This window comes from Mus caroli, unplaced genomic scaffold, assembly GCF_978045245.1.
Source record: "Mus caroli unplaced genomic scaffold, Mus_caroli_1 scaffold_6, whole genome shotgun sequence".
In the NCBI taxonomy this organism is placed as follows: Eukaryota; Metazoa; Chordata; class Mammalia; order Rodentia; family Muridae; genus Mus; species Mus caroli.
In genome coordinates, this window is record NW_028227261.1 from 6,125,565 (window position 1) to 6,150,575 (window position 25,011).

The 25,011-nt window shown below is 47.0% G+C and overlaps 1 protein-coding gene across 1 annotated transcript; it reads left to right on the plus strand.

Annotated features, from left to right (window-relative positions):
• The first annotated feature begins 2,031 nt into the window (after window positions 1–2,031).
• On the plus strand, window positions 2,032–15,136 carry Ca6 (carbonic anhydrase 6). Its single transcript, XM_021160672.3, is given in 8 exon segments — window positions 2,032–2,260; window positions 2,899–3,047; window positions 4,376–4,468; window positions 7,091–7,160; window positions 8,511–8,668; window positions 11,809–11,932; window positions 14,706–14,782; window positions 14,785–15,136. Coding segments are annotated over 8 exon segments (759 nt in total). The 5' UTR covers window positions 2,032–2,202; the 3' UTR covers window positions 14,815–15,136.
• Window positions 15,137–25,011: the final 9,875 nt, after the last annotated feature.

The following is a 25,011-nucleotide window of genomic DNA, read 5'->3' on the forward strand; positions in this document are numbered from 1 at the left end:
GGCCCCCCAGCGGGCCTGGAGAACAGGGTGACTTTTGTAAATGCTTGAGGTTCTCTTTTCCCCTAGCACTAGAGCTGGAGACTGGCCTTGTACGTGCTACGGAAGCTCTACAGTTGAGCTATGCACCTGGCTCCTTCCCACTAGCCTTGAGACCCAGACCCAAAGCGCTGGATCAAGGGAGGGGCTGTGCTCGAAACTTGGTTTGAATTATTGAGCAGGGGGAGAAAATAATAAACTTTTTTTGTTGACTGCAAACCAAGAGGCCCCCAACCCGAGCACCGTGACTAGAACAAGCTGTGTGCTCATTCAAAGCTACCCTGCAAGGATCCACAACTACAAAGCACTGAATGGAGCTGCGCATGGTGACTCTTTAATCCCAGTACTCAGGGAACAGGGGCAGCCAGACCTCTTGTGAGTTCAAGGCCATCCTGCTTTACATTTTGAGTTTAAGGACAGCCAGGGCTACACAGATAGACCGTGTCTCAAAAACCAAAAGTAAACCAAAACAAATAGCTCAACAAACCCCCTCAGTGGTGAGGGTCTCTGTCATCTGCAGTGACTGGCCACCATTACTCTGGCTTTGGGATTATTAACTATCTCCTAGAAGATAAATTTGACACCCTTCCTTTCCTTCCTAACTCTCTCCCTCCATCTTTTCTTTCTTTTCTTCTTTTTGTTTTTGTTTTTGGAGATAAGATTTCTCTGTGTAGCTGTCCTAGAACTCACTCTGTAGACCAGACTGGCCTCAAACTCAGAGACCAGCCTGCCCCTGCTTCCTGAGTGTTGGGACTAAAGGCATGCACTACCACCTCCAGGTTGTTCTTTTTATTTTAAAACAGTATCTCACTATGTTGCCCAGGCTGGCCTTGAATCTCTGGCTCAGTTACACCTGGTATCACGGGACTTTGATCGCAACACCCAAAAGACAGGAGGATTGCCATTGTTTAAGGCCAGTTAGGACTACATAGTAAATAAGATGTCTCAAAAAATCAAAACAAGTTAACTCCTGGGTTCAAAAAGAACCTTCTCCTAAAAAGAAAGAAAGAGAGAGGGGGGAAGGAAGGAAGGAAGGAAGGAAGGAAGGAAGGAAGGAAGGAAGGAAGGGAGGAAGGAAGGAAGGAAGAAAGATCCTCTCATCTCCACCTCCTGAGAAGCTCGAACTACAGATACTCCCAAGTTGTTTGTTTGTTTGTTTGTTGTTTTTAACTGTTTCTGTGTTACTTTTAAAACAGGCTCTAATGTAACTCATGATAGCTTTGAACTTGTTTTGTAGCAGAGGATGACCTTGTACTTGCAATCCTCCTGCCTCTACCTCTCCAGTGCTGGGGCTCCAGGCCTGTGCCACTCTTTTAATAGGATGCGTCTTCAGATGCCCTGTATTCATGGGTTGTCATTTAGATGGTCTTTGCCTCCCGGTGAACCCAGAGAAGCAGCTAGAGCAAGAAGAAAGTCACTGCTTTTGGGGGCGGGGAGGGGGGAGCAGGGAAAGCTGGGGTGGGGGTGGGGCTCAAGTCCAGGGCTTGGAAAGGAACACTACACTCTCTGAAAATAAGGTCCCAGGTTATCCGCAGGCTCCCTTCAGGAGCCTTCACCACGTGACTACTGCAAGGTGGAGGAGACCCTTGGCTGTGAATCACCAGCTCTTGGTTCTTTTTTTTTTTTTTTTTTTTTTTTTGATTTATTTATTTATTATATGTAAGTACACTGTAGCTGTCTTCAGACAGTCCAGAAGAGGGCGCCAGATCTTGTTACGGATGGTTGTGAACCACCATGTGGTTGCTGGGATTTGAACTCAGGACCTTCGGAAGAGCAGTCGGGTGCTCTTACCCACTGAGCCATCTCACCAGCCCCCCAGCTCTTGGTTCTTACTGCCAGTTGCCTCAGAGGAAGAACACCGTCGCCACACCCCAAGTGCTGGGCTTAGTTTAGAGCTTTTCCGGCCTGCCTTCTGGAAGCCCTGCTTCTATTTCCAGAAGGCTGCCCCATGGGTCTTCCACCCAGAAGCCCCTGCGTGAGAAGCCTCAGAGAAGGCTCATCGGGGCAGCTCTGAGTTGGGCCCCACTCTTTCCTGTTGCAGGGGATGATGGCGTGGCAGAAAGTCAGTGGTCTGAGAAGTACCCTTCCTGCGGCGGGGAAAGGCAGTCGCCCATCGACGTGAAGACGGAGGAGGTGAAGTTCAATCCCACCTTGAAGCCTCTGCGCATGGTGAACTACGAGGAGGAGAACCTGGAGTTCACTATGACTAACAATGGACACACAGGTAGGGGGTACCGGTGGGGCTGGCAGTCTGCATGAGAGACAGGACATGCACATGCGCTCAGGAGCAGCATGCACAGAGACCCCGTTTTCTAGGACCCATGCACACGCTAGGCAATTCCGGGGAGGGCTGGCTATACTTGTCGACGTTCCTCCTTTTAAAGACAGCCCAGGCTGGCTTCAGAAAAGGGCGACCCTGAGCTCCTGACTTCCCCACTTACACTTCCTGGGAGCTGGGATTACGGAGGTAACTACCACAAACAGTTTACACAGAGCTGAGAATCAAACCCAGGGCCCAGTGCTTGTTGGTCAAACACTCTACCTCAGCTCCATTGGTGGTCACCTAAGGGCAGCAAATATCTGGCGAGACACCGAACGTTCCCATTTTATAAGACTAACGAGCTTGGATCTGCCGCACTGTAGTCCTGCCCCTGACCGGTTGGTTCTGCATAGAGAGGTGTCCTGGCACCCATCTTGGCCCGCTCTGTGCACCACAGGTGCCCAGTGTCACCTTCCTTCCCGGAACAGTGTTCTGATCCATCAGTAACACCTTGGGTTGCCACAGGTGAGGAGGGGTGGGGGGTGACCAGGGAGCTACTTATGGGAAATCTGAGTCTTCCTGTGCTGTGTTCTCTCCTGCAGTATCAATCGATCTCCCGCCCTTCATGCACATTGAAACCTCAGATGGCACTGTGTTCAACTCAAAGGCCTTTCACTTTCACTGGGGGGGTCAGGACTCGGAACTCAGCGGCTCTGAACACACCATTGATGGGACCAGGAGTATAATGGAGGTATGTGACAGTTCCCACAGGGTCTCCTTCCCTTCACGCTCCAGAGTCACTTTCTTTGTGTCAGTGTCTGCATGCTTGTTATACACATGTCATGTATGTGCGCATGCATGCGAATGTGCATGCACACATGTATGTGTACTCGCAGAGGCCAGAGATTGATGCTGTCTTCCTCTGTCACACTCTCTCTCACTGAGTCTGTATCTCATCAACCAGCTGGCCATCGAGCCCCAGGGATCCTATTGCCTGCCGTTGTCTCAGAGATTCTAGATAAGCAATACTGTGCCCAGTTTTCCTTTGTGGGTGCAGGGAACTGAACTCAGTTTCTCATTCCCAATGGCGAGTGCTTTACCAACTTAGCCATCTCTCCAGCTCTACCTTTCTTATTAAAATAGTCAATTTTAATATTGGCTTATTCCTTTTTGGGGTGGTGGTTTCGAGACAGGGTTTCTCTGTATAGCCCTGGCTGTCCTGGAACTCACTCTGTAGACCAGGCTGGCCTCGAACTCAGAAATCCGCCTGCCTCTGCCTCCCGAGTGCTGGGGTTAAAGGCGTGCGCCACCACTGCCCACCTTTGACTTATTCTTATTAAAATAATCAATATGAGCTGGGCGTTGGTGGCGCACGCCTTTAATCCCAGCACTCGGGAGGCAGAGGCAGGCGGATTTCTGAGTTCGAGGCCAGCCTGGTCTACAGAGTGAGTTCCAGGACAGCCAGGGCTACACAGAGAAACCCTGTCTCGAAAAACCAAAAAAAAAAAAAAAAAAAAAAAATCAATATGATTTTGTGCAGCGGTGATGGTTCAGTCACCCTTGTGTTTGCTTCGGCAGTGACTCTGTGTGGGGAATGTAAACAGGGTCTCTCTTCAGAGAACTCACAGCATGGCAGGAGTCTCTCTTCTCCTCCGGGAAGGAGGCAGGCCTTCCCGTTTCAGCTGAGTTTGTGTGTTAGCCTTAGAGGGCACCTCCTTGGCCTGCAGGGCCCTCGGGCTGATTTCCAGGCCTACTGTAGATTCCAGTGGCTTCCTGAGGGAGAGATCATTGCTTGCCCGCTCCTTAAGCCTCCTAGTGGCCTGAGGAGGGCATGGAGGCCCCATAGAATCCAGCCTCTGGCAGAGAGAATTTGGGTCAAGGCAAAACAGAGCCACAACATATTTTTATTCTCAGAAAAGTTTCTGGTCTTGGCAGTTGGGACTTGTAGCCTGCACGGAAGGAGAGAGTTGTTTGTGTGGCTTAGAGTGAGGCGCCTCGCATTCTCTCCCCTCTCTATAGAATCTTTAAGTGTTTGAAGTCCAGATGAACTACCCTTGACCTGCCTTTTCTCACTCACAGGCTCACTTTGTTCACTTCAATAATGACTACGGGACCTATGAGAATGCCAAGGACCAAAAAAACGGCCTAGCTGTGGTAGCCCTCTTGTTTAAGGTAGGCTGGAACAACGCATGCGTGTCTGCACTCAGGCTATGGCTGGAACTACGCATGCGTGTCAGCCTCTAACTAGAAAGACGCATGCGCGTCAGCCCTCAGGCCATGCCCTCAAGTCCAAATGAGGTGTGTGGTCTGAAAGACACGTCATCTTCCTTTTCTCTCTCCATCCCTTCCTAAACTCAGCATTCCTGGGAAAGCTTCCTCGTGGAAGGCTGACCGTTTCTCCAGCCCTTGGCCACTCTTGTGTTATGAATCACGGGGCCTTGGGTAATAAGATGACTTAAAAGACCTGGAACCCAGAAGGGATGACTGGACACAGGCTGGTCTAATGGGCCAGGTGACACCAGCCAGACAGATTCTAACAAAGTCCACATGATGGACTTAGGCATAGGTCATTTGAAGTTGACAGGAATCCGGGCTGGCGAGATGCTCAGTGATTAAGAGTTCTGGCTGTTCTTCCCGAGGCCCCAGGTTCTAGGCTCAGCACTCACATGGCAGTTCACCACCAGTTCCAGGAGATCCACTGGTCTCTGAGGGCACCAGGCTTGCACATGGTACACCGACATACGTGCAGATAAAAACACACATACATAGAAAATAGAAGCAAATAAGGCTAAAAAGCAAATTCAAAGTAGACAGGACTCTAATTCTCAAAAACTTTACGTAAAAGCTGGATAAAGCTATAAGCAAAATGAAATACCCAGTTGTTTTCATATAACATAAATAGATAAATAAGTAAAATTTAAAATCTAGAAGCATCAAGCCGGGCGTGGTGGCGCACGCCTTTAATCCCAGCACTCGGGAGGCAGAGGCAGGCGGATTTCTGAGTTCGAGGCCAGCCTGGTCTACAAAGTGAGTGCCAGGACAGCCAGGGCTATACAGAGAAACCCTGTCTCGAAAAAAACCAAAAAAAAAAAAAAAAAAAATCTAGAAGCATCAATCTTAGCAGCGACATTAACTGCTCTGTGCTGCCACAGAGGCACATTCTGCAAGTTAAACACAGGCGACCACCTAAACAAGCCCACAAATAGACACATAAGAAAACGCCACAGCACGGTTTTAGAAGATCAGAATCAGAACTGATTGCACATACCGTCTGATATGTTCACGTTTCAACAAAAAAGTTTCCAATGCTAAGAAGGAGAGAGATACGGGAACTGGGGGAGCTAGCTCAGTCAGAGTTTTCCGTGCAAACGTGAGGACCTCATGTGAAAAGCCAGGCATGCTTATGTGCACACAAAAGAAACAGAAGGCAGAAATAAGAGCCACTGAGATCGCTTGGTGGGCAAAGTACATTGCCACGCAAGTATGGTGACCTAAGTTTATTCAATCCCTTGAATCTGCATAGAGAACCAATTCCACAGAGATGTCCTCTGACCTTGACATGTGTGACCCTCATTCAAACACACAGTAATATTAAAGTTAAAAGAAGAAATCAGGAGAGTAGTATGAATAATTCACATAATCTGTATAAAGGAGAAAAAGCCCAACAGAACAGACTCCAGGAATCTATCATAGAGGCACATGCCTGTAACCCCAGCACTTGGAAACAGTATCAGATTGCAGCAAATCCGAGGCCAGCATGACCCATGTAGGGAGTTCTAGACCAGCCCAAGCTACACAATAAGACCATGTCTTAAAAACACAAAACCAAGCCAGTCAGTGGGACCTTTAGTCCCAGTACTTAGGAGGCAAAGAAAGGCAGGTCTCTCATGTTTAAGGTCAGCCTGGTCTATGTAGTGAGTTCCAGGACAGCAAGGACTATACATAGAGAAACCCTGTCTCAAAAAAAAACAAACAAACAATAAAACAAACAAACAAACAAAAAACCAAAACTGAACCAAAACAAACTCAAACCTAAACCAACCAAATCAACAGGGGAAAACAACAACAAAATATACCTTTTACACCAGAAGCCACTTTTATTTTCTTCTTTAAAAAACAAAACAAAACAAAAAAACCCAAACAACAACAACAACAACAACAAAACCCAAACAAAATCAGGGCTGGAGAGATGGCTCAGTGGTTAAGGGCCCTTGCTGATATTTTTTGTTTGTTTGTTTGTTTTGTTTTTTTGAGACAGGGTTTCTCTGTATAGCCCTGGCTGTCCTGGAACTCACTTTGTAGACCAGGCTGGCCTCGAACCGCCTGCCTCTGCCTCCCGAGTGCTGGGATTAAAGGCGTGCACCACCATGCCCGGCGCCCTTGCTGATCTTACTGATCATAGCACCCATAGGATGGCTTCACCTCTGTGACTCCAGTTCCAATGGGTTTGGTGCCCTCTTCTGGTTTCCCTGGACACTGCATGCAGATGCTATGCATACAGACAAACTCTGATACACATTAAAATGAGTCAATGATATCAACACTCATACAAAAGAGTGTTGTAGCAATGGCTACAGGAGCAGCTTCTTGTGGGACATCATGTCTGTCAGGAGCCCTGAGGAGAGAGATGAGGGCAGTGGGTAGCAGAGGACAATCAGCTTGTCTCCCACTAGGACAGCCGAGCCATGCTACCTCCATGTTTTTTGTTCAGCCTTCCAGCTTAGATATCAAAGGGCTGGTATGGGGTAGTGGGCCAAGTTCTCCCCTGGCTGAGTGCTCTGTGTTACTCCCCAGATTGACGAGTATGCTGAAAACACTTACTACAGCGACATCATTTCTGCCTTGAAGAACATCGAGAAGCCAGGTAAGGAAGGCCCACAGGCGGTGTGTGACTTGCGTATGGAAGCTGCAGCCCTCCTGAGGGAAGCCAGGTTTCCTTCTCTGATGGCTTTGTCCCGGCCCTTTCTTCTACGGCTTAGGAGGGAAGCATACCTCTGAGAAACCGTGCATAAGTTCTTGTGCACTGTCCTCTCTCCAGCTCCTAAGTATGGATTTTTTTTTTTTAAGATTTATTTATTTATTATATGTAAGTACACTGTAGCTGTCCTCAGACACTCCAGAAGAGGGCGCCAGATCTCGTTACGGATGGTTGTGAGCCACCATGTGGTTGCTGGGATTTGAACTCTGGACCTCTGGAAGAGCAGTAGGGTGCTCTTACCCACTGAGCCATCTCTCCAGCCCCTAAGTATGGATTTTTAAGTCATTAAGGTGTAGGGTGTTTGTCTTTATTTTTTATTTTATTTTTTTATTTTTTGAGACAGTGTTTTTTGGTTTTTTGTTTTTGTTTTTTGTTTTGGTTTTTCAAGACAGGGTTTCTCTGTGTAGCCTTGGCTGTCCTGGAACTCACTCTGTAGACCAGGCTGGCCTCGAACTCAGAAATCCACCTGTCTCTGCCTCCCAAGTGCTGGGATTAAAGGCGTGTGCCACCACTGCTCAGGGTATTATATGCTCTTAACCACTGAGTCATCTCTCTAGGTTCTGGAAGTCACTTTATTCGTTTATTTTAAATATTTATTTATACAGATACATCTGCACACTGGAAGATAGCATCAGACAGTTATGAGCCACCATGTGGGTGCTGGGAATTGAACTCAGAATCTTTGGAAGAGCCGTGAGTGCTCTTAACCACTGAGCATCATCTGTCTAGCCCTAGAAGTAATTTTAAAGCCCATGTTGGCTTTGAACTCAAGGACAGGTTTGCATCTCATTTCCCAAGTGCTAGGATTACAGTGTGCCGCACGGAGCCCATTTCTCTGCTGCCTACCCATCCACAGAGCAGTAAACCCGGGGACAGCTTCTCATCCATCAGCCCCGTTGTTCTGCAGTTTAGGTTAGCTAGCTGACTTGAACATCCCTGAGGCAAAGCCAGAGCTGTACCTGCTGGGGCGAGCAGAGCTCCTTTCTTTTTTTCTTTTCTTTTCTTTTCTTTTCTTTTCTTTTCTTTTCTTTTCTTTTCTTTTCTTTTCTTTTCTTTTCTTTTGAGACAGGGTTTCTCTGTGTAGCCCTGGCTGTTCTGGAACTCACTCTGTAGACCAGGCTGGCCTCGAACTCAGAAATCCGCCTGCCTCTATCTCCCGAGTGCTGGGATTAAAGGTGTGCGCCACCATGCCCATCTCAGAGTCCTTTCTCATCCATTCTCTGTCTTTTCTCTTAGGAGAAACTACACCTCTGAAAGACACGACCATTAAGAACTTGTTGCCTAAGGACGTCCGCTACTATTACACCTACCAAGGCTCGCTCACCACACCCCCCTGCACAGAGAATGTCCAGTGGTTTGTGCTTAGAGACAAAGTCACTTTGTCCAAGGCCCAGGTAACAACAACACCATGACCAAAGAAATGGGCGAGGAAAGGGCTTATTTGGCTCATATTTCCATAGCACTCTTTGTCATCAAAGGCTATCAGGACAGGGACTCACACAGGGCAGGATCCTGGAGGCAGGAGCCGATGCAGAGGCCATGGAGAGGTGCTGTTTACTGGCTTTCTCCTTGTTACTTCCCCAGCTTGCTTTTTCTTTTCTTCTTTTTTTCTTTTAAGGTTTATTTACTATTATATGTATGTACACTGTAGCTGTCTTCAGACACCCCAGAAGAGGGTGCCAGATCTCATTGCGGATGGTTGTGAGCCGCCATGTGGTTGCTGGGATTTGAACTCAGGACCTTCAGAAAAGCAGTCAGTGCTCTTAACTGCTGAGCCATCTCTCTAGCCCCCCCCAGGTTGCTTTCTTATAGCTCCCAGGACCACCAGCTCAGAGATGGGACCACCCACCATGGGCTGGGGCCCTCCCCCATCAATGACCAATTAAGAAAATGCTACAGAGCTGGATCTTATGGAGGCATTTTCTCAGCCGAGATTTCCCCATTTTAGATGACTCTAGCTTGTGATAAGTCGATATAAAACTAGCCAAGACCAATATCAACCCCCATCCCCACAGAGCTGTGGGTGACCTTTAGCCACTGAGGCAGGGATGGGTGTTGGAGGCACCAGCTGATCCAAGGAGCTTTGATTTGACGTAGTGGGAACTCTGGAGTCAGAGCCTTGGGAAAAGGACAGACGCTCTCAAGCAGACCTGTCTAAGCCCAGTCCTAGGTCCTGTGTGGCTTACATTCTCGCAGCCTAGGCCAACGGCTGTTTCTGCTCTTTGTCGTGTTAAAACACAGCTTTATATTCAGTCTTAAAAAAAAAACCCTAGTTAAAATTTTATTTGTGTCTGTGTGTGTTTGTGTGCACCTGAGTGTATGTCTGTTGTACTGGAGTGTATATTTGTGCAACCTTGTGTGTGCAGGCGCCCATGCAGGTCAGAAGACACCATCAGACCTTTTAGAATTAGAGTTAGAGGTCTTTATAAACTGCTGTGGGAGGATGGGACCCAAAACTTAGGTCCTCTGCAAGAGCAGCGAGTGTTCTTAACTCCCGAACCATCTCTCCTGCTCCATATCCAGGCTTTTGAGGAGAATTGTTCTATAAGTCCTCTTTTTGTCTTTCAGAATAATAAATAGTCCAGGCACATGAATCAATCAACCAACCTCCCTCCCTCCTTCCCTCCCTTCCTTCTCCCCCCCAACCCCCGCCACCTCCTCTTCCTCCTTCGGAAGCATCTTACTCTGTAACCCAGACGGTCATAGCAATCCTCCTGCTTCAGCTTCCTGAATGTTAATATTACAGGCAAGAGCCATGATGCCCAGCTCTGAATGTGTCTTGACTTTAGTGAATAGACCACACCATTCGTAATATACATTTGTGGAATTGGATATACCATAGGCACTGCTGAAGCTGTAAGGCGAGTCTAATATTTCCTTAGACTGATATCTTCCCTCAGAAACTAATTTTTTTTTCTCTTAAACTTCATTTCTCTTCTCCAAGAGAAGATGGAAATGGCTTCTATTGGGTAAGGACCCTTCCACGCAAAAATGTTCCTCTGTAGGCTGGAAGTGTCCCCAGATAAGAGACGTAGCACTTGCCAGTTATCTCTGGAAGAACCCATTGAGTGGCGTTATTAGAAGGACAAAGCTCAGGCCTGCCACCTACAACCTCAGTGGAGGCCGAGGCAAGAGCTTGAGAGTTCTGGGCCAGCCTTGGACACACAAACAGGAAGTTCTGGGCTAGCCTGGGCTACAAAAGAAGAGAGTTGTTTAAACAAACAAACAAACAAACAAACAAAACCAAGGCTTAGATTATAGCTTGGTTTAAAGAAAACTTGCCTAGCATAACAAGGTTTAGATTCCTACCTCTGTGGGGGATTGTCCCAAAACACACAAGGAAAAAAGTAGTTTGAAAGAGGATTATCAGAGTCAAAGTTACAAAGACTTCAGACAGGGAAACCACCAGACAAAATGTAACAGTATATTAATATACACATGTACATATGTATGTTTTTATACACTAGTATATGTATGCATATAGATGTATATATTTATATATGTGTATATATACATACACATATATACATATACACACATATACATATATATATATATATATATATATATATATATATATATATATATATGAGTTTCTCTGTATATCCCTGGCTGTCCTGGGACTCACTCTGTTGACCAGGCTGGCCTCAAACTCACAGAGATCCTCCTGCCTCTGCCTCCTGAGTGCTGGAATTAAAAGCATTGTCCCAACCCCCACCCACTGGGATGAAACTGTGTCAAGGACAATTTGAATGGCTGGGTTTAACAGCATGTTGGATTTAATTCAAGAGGCAACTAGTGAATTGGAAGACAGAGGTGGGAAGAGTCTAACCAAGGCACAAAGACAAACATAGGTGGAAATGTGCAGCGTCTAAGAGAGATGAAGGTTGGAGCAGAAGGATCTAGCAGATGCCTCATATAAGCCCCAGGAGAGGTTCAGCCAAGTGGGGGTACATGGCTTTGGTTGTAGCTCCTAGAAAGCAGAAGCAGACAGAACTTGGGGAGTTCGAGGTTAGCCTAGTCTACATAGTGAGTTCTAGACTAGCCAAGGCTATGTAATGAGATATGGTCTAAAATATAATAATGTATTATTATTATTATTATTATTATTATTATTATATCAAGAGTTAGCCACACAGAGAGGGCAGAGGACTCAAAATCTTGGAGAAAAATTAATGGAGAATCCAGACATTCTCATGCAGCAAAAAACACTTCTCAAAGATATAGACAGAATATATTTTAGAAAAACAAATACTGAGCTTAGCGCGATATATTTCTGTTACTGATTGCTTTTGTTCTGTTAACCAAATACTAATATAAAAAGAGGAGGCGAGATGGTGTGGAGACGCCTGCTGGGAAGGTGGATGGATGGATGGATGGACGGTGAGGTAAAGGCTGGCAGACCGCTCAGAACTGATCGAATTGACATTTTTTTTGTTTTGTTTTGTTTTGTTTTCCTTACACAGTCACTAACTAAATGCTCTCACATTCTCCAGTGCTTTCCGCCTCGTAACTCACTTTATGTTGTCTGCAGGTGCTGACCATAGAAAACTCTGTTATGGATCACAACAACAACACCATTCAAAATGGTTACCGCAGCACACAGCCCATCAACCGCAGGGTGGTGGAAGCCAATTTCCCGAACTTCCCGGATATGTGTGAGTGCATCAGCTCTTAGTTTCTTTGTGAGGTTGGTGGAGCTCGGTGCTCTTCCCTCTTCTGCCCGGTCCCTTATAGACAGAGAGGGAAGGATCACATGAGCCAATGTGGGCAGGGCAGGAGAGGGTGGGGCACCAGTTTCTCCCATCTCAGTGAGAGCGGCAGAGAAGACACCACATGGCTTGTGGCCTCCCTGGTCTTGAGAGTCGGTGGGAGAAACTGGCAAAGATAATCCGAAAACTCTCATTGGAGTGTAGGCCCTAGTGGGGTGATTTCCCAAGAGCCTGAATCTCCTTTCCTCTGTATCACGAAGGACTCACAGACTGACTTACAGTCACACCTCTACCCACCGCTCTGGGTACAAATGAACCCCTCCCACTTTACTTCCTGGTTCATTCATTATTTCCTTTTGTGCTGTTTCCCAATCAATTTTTGATCGAAAAGTGACACTGGACATGACAGGTGCCTGCCATGCCCTGCTCCCATTCCCGGCTGCAGTGACTCCCATTCCTAGAGTGATACTTGTCATGTGGGTCACTCAGACTCATTCACTGGTTGCCATTTGGTTTGATGGTTTACCAGGTTCCATTTTCCCTGATAAAATTTTTTACTATTCTTAAATTTTTTTTTTTTATTCTTGCAACACATACCATTTGGAGTTTTGTACCCCACATCACAAAAGCTCTTTCCATGGGAGCTTCTCCAGCTCACCCCAGACTCACCCAGACTAGGATGCTCTCTGTGTTAGTGGCCTACCCATCCTGGAGGTCCTCCCTGGGAGCCCACTGTGCAGGTAACTGCCTCACCTCCCACGGGGCATCGGGACGCCTAGTCCCTCTCTGCCACCTATGGGATCTCAGTGATTGGGTCCTGTGCTGACGCAGTGCAGAGAAAAGATATCATTTTGCTCTTCCCGGAGATCCAATATTTCTGAATAGATGTCGGCAGCGCCACTCAGCCGAGTTGTAAGACCACAGCATAGCACAGCTCTATAGGATTCCATCATGGTTGACTATATTAACTGATAACATTTTATATGATAATTTCTTTTCTTTTTTAAAAAAGATTTATTTATTACTATACATAAGTACACTGTAGCTGTCTTCAAATGCACCAGAGAGGTTATCAGATCTCATTATGGGTGGTTGTGAGCCACCATGTGGTTGCTGGGATTTGAACTCAGGGCCTTTGGGAGAGCAGTCAGTGCTCTTACCTGCTGAGCCATCTCGCCAGCCCTATATGATCATTTCTTAGCTGACCATATCAACTAATCATTCAGGAGAAACCAAGGAATCAAAAGCACACAGGTTAGAGGACTTGATAGGTGACTTAGCGCTAGTACATGCATGAAGCTCCAGTTTGTTTACCCGGCAGTATGCACATACACACATACACAAATACATATATGTACATATATGTACATGCTCACACACACACACACACACACTACATACATGGGGAAGAACTATGACTTATATTCTGCATTCTCTGTTTCTTAAGGTACTTCTATGTTTGATCTTTTAAAACTAATCTTTTCTTTAAAATGTGTGTACTTAGTTTATGTGTACATGTGGTGTGGTTGTGGAGGCCCGAGATCAACACTGATCACTTGCTCGTCATCTTCATTCATTCATTCATTCATTCATTCATTGAGATAGGATCTCACTATGTAGCCCTATCTGGACTAGAATTTGCTGTGTAGACCAGGCTGGCCTCAAACTCACAGAGATCCATGTGCTTCTGCCTCCTGAGTGCCAGGACAAGGCAGGTGCCACCACGCCTGATTCTCCATGTTTCTTTGGTTTGATTTGAGGCGTGGCTTCTCATGCACGGAAGCTGGACATCACTGATTGGCTAGGCTGTCTGTCTCCGGTCCACTAGTGCCTAGGTAGCAGCGGCGTGCCACTGCGCCCAGTGTTTCTGTCGTTCCTGAGGCTCTGGCCTCTCAGACCTTCATGCTTGCACGGTAGGCACATCTTTTAGGATCGCTGAGGGATCCTGCGGTGACTGGGTATAGAACAAAGTCCTAAGTGAATGTGTGTCATTTGACCTGGGCACCGTCATGTCAAAGACCCAAATGCCTCAGACCCAAGGCTGGAGGCAAAGCCTTCCCAAGTGAGGTCAGAGTCCCAACGCCTTCCCGGGATCTGAGTGTGAATGTTAGCGCTGTGTGCAAGGATGTGCTTGTGTGAACAATTGTGTGTGCAGACGCCGCCACCGCAGCTTCCTCCTCCCAGGTGTTTACGGTCTGGCTCTGCTCCCGGTGGAGACGTCCTCCCACAGGGCTAGCTAGCTCCTCCTTCTATGCTGGATGTAAGAAAAACTTGGAGATTCTGGGCTGTGCATAGTAGGTGCACTCCATTAGTGAGTGGAACTTACCCGATCCCTGTCTTCCTGTACATGTGTCTGTCCTTCCTTTGCCCCCTTATTACCACAGTCAGGTCCAGGATCAAGCAATGTAGGACATGGCAGTTTGTCAGCTCAGTCATCTTTGAGAATTTGTAATTACTTCCTCCCTCCCTCTGTCTCTCTTTGTGTCTCTGTCTCTCTGTCTCTTTCTCTCTCTGTCTCTCTCTGTGTCTGTCTGTCTCTCTCTGTTTCTCTGTCTCTCTTCCTTTCTCAGGACAGTGATTCTCTACATACCACTGGCTGTCCTAGAACTCCTCTGTAGTTCAAGCTAGTCTTAAATTCGGAGCCCCGCCTACCTGATGGGATCGGAGTCACGTGGCTCTGTGCCCGTCTTAATTTTTCTTTTTCTCCAATGTTTTCTAGTCTTTTCGAACCGCTTTTACCTAAAAAACTTGCAGAAGGAGTTTCTACAATCTAGGAAACAGAAGAAAACAAAGAAGTCGAGAACCGGCACTTTTTGAGCCGGAAATGACACACTGGCTCACCCTGCCCCTTGTCTAAGGAATCCTGGAATGTGGGTCTCCTTGCTGCCTCCAGCGAGTCTCTGATTAACCCAGAGGGAGTTCTCCTCCGAGAGAAGAAGTGGAGCTACGTCAGCCAGAAGAGAAAGGGATGTGGGTGAGAGGGAAAAGACTTCGGACGTGCAAAGAAATCAAGCCTTTCATAATTCCCTGTCAATCATTCACCTAAATTTGGGGTCAACAGACACAGCTCATGGTAGAGAGCTTGTCACAACCTTGGGTTTGATCCCCAGCGCCAAAAAAAGAAAACCACTCACCTTGATCTATGTTATAAATCAGCCTGAACTTCCCTTTAGCATTTAGATGTAATAAAGTGATTTTGGAAATTTTCATTTTTAAATTCTGTGTTACTATTCTTTTGCACCACTTTATTTTAAAAAAATAAGATTTATTATTTTATTTATTTTATGTATATGAGTACACTGTCGCTGTCTTCAAACACACCAGGAGAGGGCATCGGATCCCCATTACAGATGGTGGTGAACCACCATGTGGTTGCTGGGACTTGAACTCAGGACTCGGGACTCCTGGAAGAGCAGCCAGTGCTCTCTCTAAAAAAAAAAAAAGATTTATTTGTTTATTATATGTAAGTACACTGTAGCTGTCTTCAGACACCTCAGAACCCAAAAGAGGGCGCCAGATCTCATTACGGATGGTTGTGAGCCACCATGTGGTCGCTGGAATTTGAAACTCAGGGCCTTCGGAAGAGCAGTCAGCGTTCTTAACTGCTGAGCCATCTCTTCAGCCCCAAGATTTATTTTTTAATTTTGTGTATAAGAGTGTTTTGTTTATATGTGTCTGTGTATAATATGTGTGTAGTACCCCAAAAGGCCAGAAGAGGGCAGTAAAGCCCCTGGGGCTGGAGTCTTTGTGGATGCTAGAAATTGAACCATGTCCTCTGCAAGACCAACACATGACCCTAGCCACTGAGCCATCCCTCCAGCCTCTGGGACACTTGGACTAACCCTCCTAGCCCTATTCTGAGGGTCATAGCTGAGGGTATGGGACTTGCAGAGGGAAGTGTTTTTCTTTCTTTTCTTCCTCCCTTCCTTCCTTTTTTTTTTTTAAAGATTTATTTATTTATTATATGTAAGTACACTGTAGCTGTCTTCAGACACTCCAGAAGAGGGCGCCAGATCTCGTTGCGGATGGTTGTGAGCCACCATGTGGTTGCTGGGATTTGAACTCTGGACCTTCGGAAGAGCAGTCGGGTGCTCTTACCCACTGAGCCATCTCACCAGCCCCTTTTCTTTTAAGATTTATTTTTTTATGTACATTGGTTTTTGCCTCCATCTGTGTGAGGATGCCAGATCCCTCAGAACTGGAGTTACAGAAGGCTGTGAGCTGCCATGTGTGGTTGCTGGGAACTGAACCTGCGTCCTCTGGAAGAGCAGCCAGTGCTCTCCAGTCACAGACAGAAGTCAGAGGGCACCTTATGGGAGTCAGTTTTTGTGAGGAGTGGGTGTGGCAGCAGTCCCAAGATGGCGCCCGGGACTGCAGCTAAGTCTTAAGACTTGCACCTGACTTCCTCATACACCTGAAAATAAGCCACAATCATCGTGAGAGCTGCGCAGGTGCACCATGTTACTGGCGAATCCATATTTGATGGAGACATGCCCCTGCCGCCCAGATTAGCTGAGGCTGCGTGCCTGGTGAGGTGACGTGGCCTGCTGTGAGTGGATGGGAGCTGAGACTATATAAGAATGAGAGGCCCGGGTTAGAGAGAGATAAAGTGGACAGATAAAGTTGAAGCGAGAGAGATGAAGACTGAAGTTTGCTGAGTAAACTGCTGTTAGAAGGACTGGTGGTCGTGTCCTTCTTGCTGGTCGAGAGCAGACTCGACAAGTTTTCTTTCTAACTCGAGTTCAAGGATCTAGCTCAGGCTGTCAGCCTTGGTTACAAGCATCTTTACCTACAGAGCCATCTTACCTACACGCTTAAGCATGCTTCGAGTCCAGAGAATGACAAATGGAAAAAGAATATAACAGTCATGTAAAAAAGACACTGGGGGCTGAATGTGATAGTGCACACCTTTAATCCCAGGACTCAGGAGGCAGAGGCAGAGGGATCTCTGTGAGTTTGAGACCAGCTTGGTCTTCCTAGTGAATTGCAAGATAACCAGAGATATACTGAAAGAGAAAAATTACTGGACACCTGAACTCTTCCTGAACTCTTCAACTCAGGTCCTCTTACCCCTCCCATCTGGAGACTATTCCCGGAACACTCCTGAACTTTTTACCCCAAGGTACCCCCTCCCAATTGAAAACTGTTCCAGGAACATTTTTTAGATAAGGGTCTCCTGGAACAAACCTAGTCCTACCCCTCCTAACTGAAGACTGTTCCAAGAACATTTTTGAGATAGGGGCCTCCTGATACTACCCCAGAATGTTCCAATAGATCAAGTACATTGCCAAAATATAGGACACGACCCCTTGGTTACGTAAAGCCCCCTGGAAAGTCCCTGGGAATAACCCTTGGCAGAACCCCTTAGTGACGTAAAACTTGTACTTTTCCCCTTGCCTTTCTCCTATAAAAGCCTGTGAAAATTTGGGCTGGTCGTCGAATCTCCTCTGCACCTTGCTTGGTGTATGAGTTTTGACCCCAGAGCCTCTGGTATATGTGCTTTTTATGTGCTTTCTTGTCGTTGCTGTATTAAATCTTACTCTCTACATCTTAAGTTCGGTCTCAGTGTCTTCTTGGGTGCGCGGCTGTCCCGAGGCTTGAGTGAGTGTCTCCCTTTGGGAGTCTTAGAGTCTTTCATTTGGTGCATTGGTCGGGAATCAGCGCGACCACCCAGAAGTCCTGGACTCACTCAGAGGTAAGATTTTCTGTTCTGTTTTGGTCTGGTGTCTGTGTTCTGTTTGTTTCTGAGAGGCCAGGTAGGCTATTCTGTATCTGGTGCGATCGCAGTTTCGGTTTTGCAGACGCTCAGTGTGCAATGTGCACAGTGAGACCGCGTTCCGGGTAGGAGCGCGGGGTGTGGATAAAGATAGACGTGTCCAGGTGTCCACCGTCTGTGCGCCCTGGGAGACGTCCCAGGAGGACAAGGGGAGGACCAGAAACGTCTGGTGGACCCCTCTGGAGACCGGGTGGGTCTCAATCTGTGCGAGATCGTGGGTTCGAGTCCCACCTCGTGCCTCAGGTTGCGAGATCGTGGGTTCGAGTCCCACCTCGTGGTTTGTTTTTTTTTCTTTTTTGTCTCAGTCTTGCATCGGCTTTTGTTGTGTCTGCTATTATTCTAAAAATAGACAATCTGCCAGAACGGGAGTAAATGTAAAATCTCGCCCCCGTCAGAACAGTGTTCTTTCTGCCAGGGCGGGAGTGGATGTAGAGTCCCGCCCCCGTCAGGAAAGGGAGTCGATGTAGAACCCGACCCCGTCAGAAAGTGGCGTTTGGCTGGTGACAGACTGTGTGTGTGTGTGTGTGTGTGTTAACCCTTTGTCGACTGTAGACTTGGACTGACGTCAGGACAGAATTTTTTCGCAATGGTTTTAAAAGGAAAAAGAAAAAAACCCACCAGGCCGGTCCTGCCCACCGTGCTCTCGGCGAGGCGGTACCGGCAGCTCGCAGCGGGCGGGCAGCGCCGGCCGGCCTTGCTGCGGGGCCAGCTGCCACCGGCGGACAAAGGCGGCGCACGGTCCGCACTCGGCTGGGGAGCCCCAGGCTGCTCAAAAGAGCTCTGAAATGCAGAGCTGGTTCCGGCTTTGGCGGCGCAGTTAGGGCTTTGATAGCAGCAATGGCGCTGAGGTTCTGAGTTCTGCAGACACAGCAGCAGCAGAGGCTGTCTGTGCCCCGCGAGCGAGTTGTGAAATGCTGGTGGTGAGTGCGGCGGCCTGCCGGCCCTGCTTGGCGCCCTGGAGTGACCGTGAAGCCTGCCACAGCTGGGGAGGGGCCAACTGCGGCCGCCGTCCCTCCTTTGGCTTCCCCCTGGAGTCTGCCCGCACTCCCTTGTGTCTGCGCGCCCGCCCGAGGGGCACACCGAGAAGTGTAGTCGTCGTCCCCCGCCCTGCCGCGCAGGCGCCTTGCGTTTCCAAAGCTCGGGAGGCCGCCGTTGCCTCTGGCCGGAGGAGCTCCGTGGATGCCTGTGTGCGGGGTGGCGGGCCCCTGGCCCGCCGCCGCCTCCAAGGGCTCAAGCCATGCGGGAAGACAGTGCCGAGAGCACCGGGTGTCTATTAAATGGTTAAACCTCCCTGCCAGTGTTTGTTTGCCACTCCCAAGAGTTTACGTCACATTTCCCGCGCCGCGGTGCGCAGTGGAGCTTCCCTGTTTACTCGCCGTTACTGAAAAAAATCTTGGTTAGTTACTTTTCCTCCGCGGACTAATATGCTTAAATTCAGCGGGTCGCCACATCTGATCTGAGGTCGCCATAAGGTTCCCTGGTTGCTTCTCATTCCCCTGTCTCCTGTATCCTGTCTCTTGTTGACAGAAAAAAAAAATTGCGTTCATTTTAAAATATCAGTGGTCTGGTGCAGCCAGATGTGAGAGCTGCACTCCCTTCTCTGCCCCATGTGTTTTCTCTTCTCAGGCACCGCCCTGAGCTGCTAGCAGTGAATCTGTTCTAAGCTCCGGTGAGGAAGACATCCAAGGTAGGGAGCACCTACGAGTCTAACTGCCAGGCTCTGATGAGGGTCTCGTCTCTGTGGGACTAAAAAGTGCCCCAACAATCTGACCTAGGTAATAAAAAGTTACAGAAGTTAAGAAAAGGATAGAGGTCTGCAAAAGAAGAGCTAAGAGCAAAGCTTCAGCAGACTCAGAAGAGATAGGTTAACAGTAAAAAGAGGTAAACTATGAAAAAAGATAAGTGACAGAATATAGATGTAATAATTAGATAACATTCAAAGTAAGCAAAGACAAGGAAGAGAAACAAAAAGATATATATATAGATAAAAAGAGAGACATTATATGAGATCTCCATTGCAGGTAAGAAACAGGAGCAAAGAGAGATAAATGACAAAGACTAGAACCTAGCAAAGTGACACTTGCTAATAATACTAGCACTTAGAAATGATCTGTAAAAAATAGGGAGTCAGAAAATTTTTTCTAAAAAAGATAAGAGAAATGAAATGCTGGCCACAAAAGTCAGGGAGGCTAGAAAACTTAGTACCTGGCAACAAAAAAAAAAAAGCCTTTGGCTAAAGATCAAAGTGTTTACTGTCCTAACAAAAAGAAGAGGAGCCCCCCTCATGACCAAACCCTTCACCTGCTCGTGGCTAAAAGTAAAGAGATAGCAGAAGGGGTGCTAACACAGAAGCTCAGTCCTTAAAAGAGACCGGTGGCCTACCTGTTGATGCAGCTAAAAAGAGACTGTGTTTCATATTCTTCCACTGACCAATGCAAAGTAAGTTTAAAAGGTTCCTGGACACTGCAAGCCTTTGCAGACTGTGGATTCCAGGTTTTGCTAAATTAAAAAGATAAACAGCCCCTCGTATAAGAAATAAAGAACAACCTTGGAAAAATTAGACCTGGTGACTGAGAGATGGCCTGCTTGTCTGCACATAATGGCTTTTGGTCAAGGACGCAGATAAATTGACTCTGAGACAAAACTTGGCACATGATTCAATTGTTCCCCTGACTGATGGACACATTATCAGAGCTTTTTGTTGACAGAACAAGTGACCTTCGCTTCCCCTGCTAACCTGCTGAGTCTTCACCTACTCATCACTGCTCTGACATTCTGGCAGGAGGAACTTCGGCTCAGAAGGCTGAACTCCTGGCACTAACCCAAGCCCTGCGGTTGGCTGAAGGCAGAGACATTAAAAACGAAGAAGAAATTCTGGCCCTCCTAGAAGCTCCTGAATGAACTGGATGAGTTGGGGTACCGGGTATCAGCCAAGAAAGCCCAGCTATGTCGCACCGAGGTGACCTACCTAGGGTACACCCTCCGGAAAGGAAAGCGGTGGCTCACCGAGGCCAGGAAAAAGACTGTGATGCTGATCCCAACCCCCACCACCCCGCGCCAAGTACGTGAGTTTCTGGGGACGGTGGACTTTTGCAGACTCTGGACTAAAGAAAAAGTCCCATTCACCTGGACTGAGGAACACCAAAAAGCCTTTGACAGCATAAAGGCAGCCCTGCTTGCAGCCCCCGCTCTGGCTTTGCCAGATCTGACTAAGCCTTTTACCCTATATGTTGATGAGCGGGCTGGAGTAGCCCGTGGGGTTTTGAAAGTTTGAACTGGTACACGGATGGCAGTAGCCTCATGGTTAAAGGTAAGCGGAAGGCGGGGACAGCAGTGCAGCGGTGGACAAAAAGCAAGTGATCTAGGCCAGCAGCCTCCCTAAAGGGACTTCAGCCCAGAAAGTTGACAACAGAAAAGTCTACACTGACAGCAGGTATGCTTTTGCCACTGTATAGAACAATATACAGACAAAAAAAGCTGTTGACATTTGCAGAAAAAGACCTAAGATGCTGTGAACAAAAGAAATCAGATGGCAGATCTAACCACCAAACAGGCATCCCAAAGAACAATAATCCTGTTGCCCAGGTAAGTCAGGGTGTGGCCAAGTATTCAGAGGTCAAAAATTACATTGTGTGTATAGACCTCAGAGCTCAGGATAGATAAAAATTAGTTTAAAACTCTAAGACAGACCTTGACAAAATTAATCGTGGAGACTGGCACAGACTTGGTGTTCCTTCCCTATGCCCTATTCAAACATACTAAAAATACTCCCTCTTGATTCAGTTTTACTCTGTTTAAGATCCTTCATGAGACTCCTATGCCCATCACTGTCTTAAATGATGTGTTTAAACCTATAATAATCTGTATGTTAAGTTAAAAGGGCTTGCAGGTGGTACAGAAAAAAGTCTGGTCACAACTGGTTACAGTGAACGAGCTGGGTACCCCAAGGACATCTCACCAGTTCCAGCCAGAGATCTGATCTACGTGCACCTGCATCATGTCCAGACCCTCAAGCCTCGCTAAAAGGGCCCCTGCCTAGTTCTGTTTACTAATGCTTCTTGTTCTGTTTTTGTTCCCATGTTAAAATAGAGTAAATGCAGTATTCTCCGCATAAAAATATAGACTTCTGAAATTCTAAGATTAGAATTACTTACTAGAAGGAGTGGGGAATGAAAGAGAAAAATTACTGGACACCTGAACTCTTCCTGAACTCTTCAACTCAGGTCCTCTTACCCCTCCCATCTGGAGACTATTCCCGGAACACTCCTGAACTTTTTACCCCAAGGTACCCCCTCCCAATTGAAAACTGTTCCAGGAACATTTTTTAGATAAGGGTCTCCTGGAACAAACCTAGTCCTACCCCTCCTAACTGAAGACTGTTCCAAGAACATTTTTGAGATAGGGGCCTCCTGGTACTACCCCAGAATGTTCCAATAGATCAAGTACATTGCCAAAATATAGGACACGACCCCTTGGTTACGTAAAGCCCCCTTGGAAAGTCCCTGGGAATAACCCTTGGCAGAACCCCTTAGTGACGTAAAACTTGTACTTTTCCCCTTGCCTTTCTCCTATAAAAGCCTGTGAAAATTTGGGCTGGTCGTCGAATCTCCTCTGCACCTTGCTTGGTGTATGAGTTTTGACCCCAGAGCCTCTGGTATATGTGCTTTTTATGTGCTTTCTTGTCGTTGCTGTATTAAATCTTACTCTCTACATCTTAAGTTCGGTCTCAGTGTCTTCTTGGGTGCGCGGCTGTCCCGAGGCTTGAGTGAGTGTCTCCCTTTGGGAGTCTTAGAGTCTTTCAATACATACTGAGCCCCACCTCAAAATACATTCACACACACACTACACACTCATGCAGACACACATACACACATACATACATACACACATGTACACATACACATGTACACAACTAGGTATGGTAGTACTATGGAAAAAACCCTGAACTCTGTGCATCCATATTGGTGTCAAAAATGCTAGTAAGGAGCTGGGCAGTGGTGGCACACGCCTTTAATCCCAGCACTTGGGAAGCAGAGGCAGGCAGATTTCTGAGTTCTAGGTCAGCCTGGTCTACAGAGTGAGTTTGAGGACAGCCAGGGCTACACAGAGAAACCCTGTCTTGAAAAACAAAAACAAACAAATAAACAAAAATGTTAGTAAGGGATCTGGTGGGAAGGAGGCGTTGTAACGTTAGATTTTCTCAACCCTAATTTTAATAGCGGTTCTTAAATGCTCTTCTAGCCCATCGCCCCCCAGTGCAGTGGGAAAGAAAGGTTATTAGGATACGGGAGGAGTGAATCTGTTTAGAAATGGTTCTTTGGAGCAAATGCCACCTGTGTTGTCCGGAAAACAGCAGTTCAGCTCACAGGTCAGCAGCGGCAGCTCCATCCACTGGTGGACGTTTCACAGATACACCAGCAGTCCATTTCAGTAGTGTTGGGACAGCAGCCGTGGCACGACTTAGCAGAGACAAACCTGGCCTCAACGGCTTGCCTCCTGTGTGAAGGAGACTCCATAACCCATTTTTTATATCCTTGACTCTAAAGCCAGAACCACGTGGCCAAAACTGCCAAATTCTGCTGCTTGCTAGGGCTGGAACCTGGGCCCCTCATTCAAATACATTTTCACCAGCTTTCTGTTTTCAGTGGTTTCCTTCACAGCATAAGTTTGGCTGCCCTAGAACTCACTCTGTAGACCAGGCCAGGAACTTTCCAGTACCCACTTTGGGTGGCTAATAGTTCTCTGTAACTCCAGTTACAAGAGACCTAGTGCCCTCTGTGGCCTCCAAAGGCACCTGTGTGCATGTGGAGCATACACACCTACTCAGGCATGAATGTGTACTCAAAATAAAATAAAATAAAATAAATCGGAAAAAAATTCCCCTTTCAAATAAGGTCATATTCACAGGTTCTGGGTGGACCTGGGTTTTGGTGTATGGTTGACAATCTGCAGTTGGCAAGGGCATTATTTTTTCTTGGAGCAATTCCAGCTAGTGAGTTCAAAAGGCATACTTTGAGAAGCTCTGTGAAATAATAGACTTAGGTTATGGCTGCCATTGGTGTTTAACACTAACAGGTGGAAGACCAATAAGATCATGATTCAATATATGACATGACAGGGTACGATATGATTGTTATATATAAAATTATATAATGCACAGTTATTGATATTTATTATAAACAATTAGCAATTTTCTTAAACATTAAATTATATGATATAACATCCTATATATCTTACCTTATGGTATATGGGATGATTCAGGGTGACAACTTTTAGAAACACAGAGTACTGTTTATTGCACTTAACGAGAGACAAGTTGGTATTGATTTCCAGAAATGCAGATCATGAAAGAATATGTAATTCACCCCAAAGAAGGGTGCTCCAACAGATCAGCTGTGGTGGTGCACACCTGTGCTCCAACAGATCAGCTGTGGTGGTGCACACCTGTGCTCCAACAGATCAGCTGTGGTGGTGCACACCTGTGCTCCAACAGATCAGCTGTGGTGGTGCACACCTGTGCTCCAACAGTCAGCTGTGGTGGTGCACACCTGTGCTCCAACAGTCAGCTGTGGTGGTGCATACCTGTGCTCCACAGGTCAGCTGTGGTGGTGCACACCTGTGCTCCAACAGTCAGCTGTGGTGGTGCACACCTGTGCCCCACAGGTCAGCTGTGGTGGTGCACACCTGTGCCCCACAGGTCAGCTGTGGTGGTGCACACCTGTGCTCCACAGGTCAGCTGTGGTGGTGCACACCTGTGCTCCACAGGTCAGCTGTGGTGGTGCACACCTACATCTCAGTGTTCAGAAGGCAGAAGCAGGGTAGGTCTTGAGTAAGAGAACATCCTGGGCTACACAGAGACCTGTTTCAAAATAAGATGCCAATGATTGGAGCACAGCTCCATAACAGAACACTTAACATGTTCATGGATCTGAGATCAATCCCCAGAACTGATAAGAATAAAAATCTTGGGGGCTGGAGAGATGGCTCAGCAGTTAAGAGCGCTGACTGCTCTTCTAGAGGTCCTGAGTTCAATTCCCAGCAACCACACGGTGACTTACAACCATCTGTAATGGGACCTGATCCTCTCTTCTGGTGTGTCTGAATTCAGATACAGTGTGCTCATATACTTAATAAACAAACAACAAATAAATTAATCTTTAAAAATTATAAAAATTGCCGGGCGGTGGTGGCACACGCCTTTAATCCCAGCACTTGGGAGGCAGAGGCAGGTGGATTTCTGAGTTCGAGA